This window comes from Olea europaea, chromosome 23 (assembly GCF_002742605.1).
Source record: "Olea europaea var. sylvestris chromosome 23, O_europaea_v1, whole genome shotgun sequence".
Lineage (NCBI taxonomy): Eukaryota > Viridiplantae > Streptophyta > Magnoliopsida > Lamiales > Oleaceae > Olea > Olea europaea.
The window spans coordinates 396,114-401,044 of record NC_036259.1 but is presented as its reverse complement, the minus strand read 5'-3'; the positions used below and the strand labels follow the sequence as shown (position 1 = coordinate 401,044).

The 4,931-nt window shown below is 33.5% G+C and overlaps 1 protein-coding gene across 1 annotated transcript; it reads left to right on the top strand.

The window, feature by feature from the left end:
* Positions 1-1,145: 1,145 nt before the first annotated feature.
* Positions 1,146-4,533, top strand: LOC111372050 (uncharacterized protein At2g39795, mitochondrial-like). The gene is made up of 3 exons (XM_022994204.1): positions 1,146-1,472; positions 3,375-3,703; positions 4,110-4,533. The coding sequence occupies exons 1-3, from the start codon at positions 1,272-1,274 to the stop codon at positions 4,279-4,281; spliced, it is 702 nt and encodes a 233-aa protein (XP_022849972.1). The 5' UTR covers positions 1,146-1,271; the 3' UTR covers positions 4,282-4,533.
* The last annotated feature ends 398 nt before the right edge of the window (positions 4,534-4,931 follow it).

Genomic DNA, 4,931 nt, shown 5'->3' with positions numbered 1-4,931 from the left:
AGGTCGATGAGACCGAGCTGCCAGCTATAATGAGGGGGTCTATAAGCCCTCTGTGAAACAAACCTAGGTTCAATTTGAATAAAGTTAATGTTTTTATGATTATAATTAGAGTACAAGTTTTGTTCTTATAATTGTTCGAGCTCATTTCATGTTAATTCAAGATCATGTTGGAATTTCATCAGTGGTCATTGAGCTTCAATGAAATCTCGATTAGGTCATTGAACTTTAATTTATATCAATTGAGTAATAAACTACAATATATTCTTAAATTTCAATAATCCCCCACCTCACAGCCTCTGAAATTGATAAAAAAATGCTTAAAATTGACGGTTACACACGCACCGGAATTAATCTAAGCCCTTATTTGGTAGGAATTTTAAGTCAATTAAAATCAATTTTTTGACCGTTATTTTACTATTTCATTCGTCATTTTTGAATTATTCTCTCACAGATAGAACTCATTTTTATCTTTAATGGTCAAAAAATCAATTATCAAAATCTACACCAAACAAGCTCTAACACATAATTGCTATGTTGTATACCAATTTGAAACCATGACACCTCACAATAATGTTAAAATTGAAAAAAGAAGGGAATAAAAAAGTCGTAGCATGTTTAATAAGTGTTTATAAAACAATTTAAATTATAAATATATAGAAATATGTCGTGGATGAATGAGTAATAATTGTGAATCACTCGAACTATATGAAGGAAAAGTGGCTCGAGCTTTTATTAACAGTTTATAAATATAAGTTTAAACCTAAATAATTCTTATTTTACCATTTTTTACAGTGCCGCAACTGCACATCGATTACATAAATAACCCTTGTTTTGAAGAAATTAGAATCAGACGTTTAACAGATTTTGATAAAAATTGATTAAATATGTGATTGAGAAGTTGTTTATCCATAAAATATATAGTTAAAATTAATTGTTTACTTTAATTTAGATTTTAATCAAGCACATAGTCAACGTAGACTATCAACTAAGCAATTTCCATAAATGAGGAGATAAATTGACGACAATATGTTATGGAGTCAATTGACATGAATTATAGTATGAGGGACCCAATTGAAACTCAGAGGAAAGTATACGGACTGTTGGTGAGATTAACAAAGGAATGGAAAAGGAAAAAAATTGAAGGGGGAAGAAAGCTAATTCCTCAAAACCCTAAACCTCCAGGAACCTTGAATTCTTGCTGGTTAATCGTTAATCCTATTCAATTTTTTTTTTTTTTCGGAAAACTCATTGATTTTGCTGTTATTTTACGAATGGCTCATCGTTTCGTCCGATCATTACGAGGAACACTGAATTATCTTGCCCTGCAACAATCGAAACCTGTTGGTAATGTTTTCCAATCTTCATCCAGGACTTACGTTGCTGAAATGCGAAAGTCCGCGTTCGAAGGTAACATTCTCAGGCTCATACGCAATGAAATCCAGTACGAGCTCGACCGCTCTCCTCCCTTACAGGTATTATTAATGAATTTATTTATTCATTGTTGTTATTATGTTACAGAAATGCGAAAATCTGTTTAAGGGTGCCTTCTGATCTGAAATTGATCGAGTACACAAAGAATAACTAGAACTGCAGACTGATACTAAAGAAATTTAGGTGTATTTTCGAAACATGAAACTGAAGACGCATTCTGTCCTTTTTGGGATGGGAAATGGTATTCAATGTAGTTCTTTTCAAATTTGCAATGATTTTACATGAATTTGAAATCTAAGGCCCCAATTTTGCTGAACTTACTGTCTAAACTGAACGTTGCATCTGAACTTGTCTTACTTATGGGAACTGTGGAATTATTGATATTGATAGTAAAAAATGGTCCTATGTTGTTTATAGTCGAAATCTATCACTGTTGGACTTCTTGATACTAATTATAAACTATGTTTATCAGTCTTGATATTCAAATACGGTGGGATATTATGTTTGCCAATTGCATAAATTTGATGGAAAATTAGATTATACAAATATGAAATATGGGTATGAGAATATCAGTAAAATTTGAACATCAACATTAAATTTCTGAAGTCTCAGTAATTGGAAATTGAGAGTGAATGTGAAAAATGTTTATCTTACCGTAATGTCTCTTGACAAATCTAGAGGAGGTGAGCGTTTTCTGATGCATCAATGTGTTTCAGCACTATTTTTATTTTAAGTTTTTCCGAGTGTATTAATTGGGCTTTTGCACAGGTAAACAAATCAGTCAAGTATAAATGAGAACTGTGTATTGGATTTTTTGTTTATGTCATTTTAGTTTATTTTTATTTTCTTGTCTTTAATTTTGTTTTTTTTATTTTTTATTTTTTATTTTTTATTTTGGTGGGGGTGGGGATTAGGCAGCATGCTTACCAAGTTTGGTAATTTTGAACCATGGTAGTCTAGGGCAACTCTGAATTTCATGGAACAAGAGAAATGTACTGTATTCTAATGAACCGGAAAGATTGAATTGGGTGTGGGGTGTAGTGAAGTAAGTTTCTTTTAATAGCAGCAACTTTCTCTGCATAAAACTGAATACAGTTGCCTTGTTTCAATATCATTTGTTGCATAAAAGTGATCTTTACATGTGGCATTAGGAAGTAGATCCTTTTCCCATGTTGCTGGAGATTTTCTTTGTTGCCTACTTTATAGTTTGCTAGTCTTCAATTATGCACTGTGCCCGGACCTCTCCAGACTCTATTGGTGATATGTATTTTTGAATAGGATAATCATACTATTTGGTGACAATGAAAGAAATTGACTGCAGCATACCGTCTTGAATGTTAAAACTTGTTTGATAAAAAGACGAGACTGTGAGTTCAGGAACTCTTAAGTTTCTGAGGTTTTTTTCCTCATTGCTTTCTCTTAAAGGATAGGTAGGCACATTGATCATTCTTGGTAAAAGGGATCAATGATGAAAGCATGTAAAATTATAGCTGATTGTTTTTTCTAAGTTGCTGCTCTAGAGTAGCTGTCTTCTCAATATGATGTCCACTACTCGTTTTGGTAATTGATATATAGGGTATCATCTTTGAGTGTATAAATACAAGAGGGTTATTTGTACATTAAAGTTAGTTATGGTTTGAAGAAAAATGAGATGGGGCATTAGTGGATAATCACTTTCAGTTGTCTTAACTGTGGCATTNACATTAAAGTTAGTTATGGTTTGAAGAAAAATGAGATGGGGCATTAGTGGATAATCACTTTCAGTTGTCTTAACTGTGGCATTTACAAGTGATGTCATTTTGTTTGTATTATGAAATAATCTTATCAGGATACAATATGAAATGCTTACTAGGAATTATGCATTGATGGGTCATTGCATTGGTTTGTATTTAATACAAATAATATGATATACTGGAATACCTAAATATATGTCTGTATTACAGCCTACATCAGAATTTCACGCATTCAAGGTCGATGAACGGCCAGGAGAGCAGTGGATTAGATTAAGCAGGAAATTTGGAGAGAATGAAGAGATCAAAGTCGAAGTAACTATGTTTGATGGATCTCTTCCCATAAAAAAAACTAGTGACATTGCTACAGAGGATGATGTGCAGCTTCACATTACTATCATCGTTGACATCTTTAAGGGAGAGGACAATGATGTTCTGGAATTTGTTTGCTCTGCATGGCCAAACAGCATTGAGATTCGCAATGTCTTTACACGTGGACATAATAGAATAAAGATTCAGCCCTATACTGGACCTGGATTCAAGTATGTATTAAAATTCCATTCCTTTTGACCCGTGAATTTTTCTCTCCTCTTTCAACTTTGCGTAATGGAACTACGGTCAACATTCTTAGTATGACGTTGAAAAATATAATGAACCTAAAGATAGTTACCATATGCAGAATGGTTGGGCCTCTGTGTAGTTGATCTACTAGTTAATTTAAGATCTCAATCATTAACTGCATTTAACTAGTGCTGAATATGTCTGGAATCCAAAATGATGGCCTCTGTGTAGTTGATCCTACTACCTTTATACTTGCCACCCGATCCCACCACCAATGTCAAAACGTAAACCCATTGATACATTTTTTCACCACTACATATAGAACCCTGGTCCTTTCATGTTGTATTTTGTTGGAATTTGATTATACTTTATTTTCTTGATTTTCAGGGAATTGGATGATGAACTGCAGGATTCACTTTACGACTTCTTAGAGGCGAGAGGTATAAATGATGAGCTTGCTGAATATTTGCATCAATACATGAAGAATAAAGATAAAACCGAGTATATCCGTTGGATGGAAACTCTCAAATCTTTTGTTGAGAAGAATCCAAAGAACTAATTAATCTAATTCTTTGAGACACTGGTTCCCAGGTCATGATAGCTCTCACTGCAGAATTACCATTCCTGTAATGTAAGTTCTTTAATCTTCATTTTGTGTACCATTTCAAAGATTATTGAAAAGTAGTACGAATCATCTAGGATAATGTTTAGTCTTCTTGTCTTCCTAACCTGGCAAATATTTTGTTGTGTTCTCGTTTTAAACCATCTATGTGATGTAGTTTGACTGGATCTAAATCAATTCTCCTTTTTAGATTCTTTGATGGCCGAATCACACCATAAAACCTCTCCTTTTGCTTTATCATCATTTCCTTCAAAATGTTATACACAAAATCCCATGTTGCATACAAATTGAATAATTCTATGCATCATTGTTGTGCTCAGTACCAGTTCAAGTGGCAATAATCCCCATTTTCTCGCCTCTTCATCCAAGGAATGGATAAGGCAGCTAAAATCCTTCTATGTTCAAGTGGTTGTCCTCCCCATTGCCTCGTCTCCAAGGAGTGAAATTGCAGTTGAAATCCTTTCTCTTAGTTTGTGTGTGGTAACAGCACTGGTATTTACTATTTTTAATGAGTGGTAAATTCATCTTTTCAAACCATGCATTGAGATGAGCAAAGACATCATACGTCCCTGTTTGACAATCATTCT

Coding starts and splice junctions, on each gene's coding strand:
- LOC111372050 (XM_022994204.1), top strand. CDS start 1,272: ATGGCTCATCGTTTCGTCCGATCATTACGAGGAACACTGAATTATCTT. Junction 1,473..3,374: donor ACCGCTCTCCTCCCTTACAG/GTATTATTAATG, acceptor TCTGTATTACAG/CCTACATCAGAATTTCACGC. Junction 3,704..4,109: donor TATACTGGACCTGGATTCAA/GTATGTATTAAA, acceptor CTTGATTTTCAG/GGAATTGGATGATGAACTGC.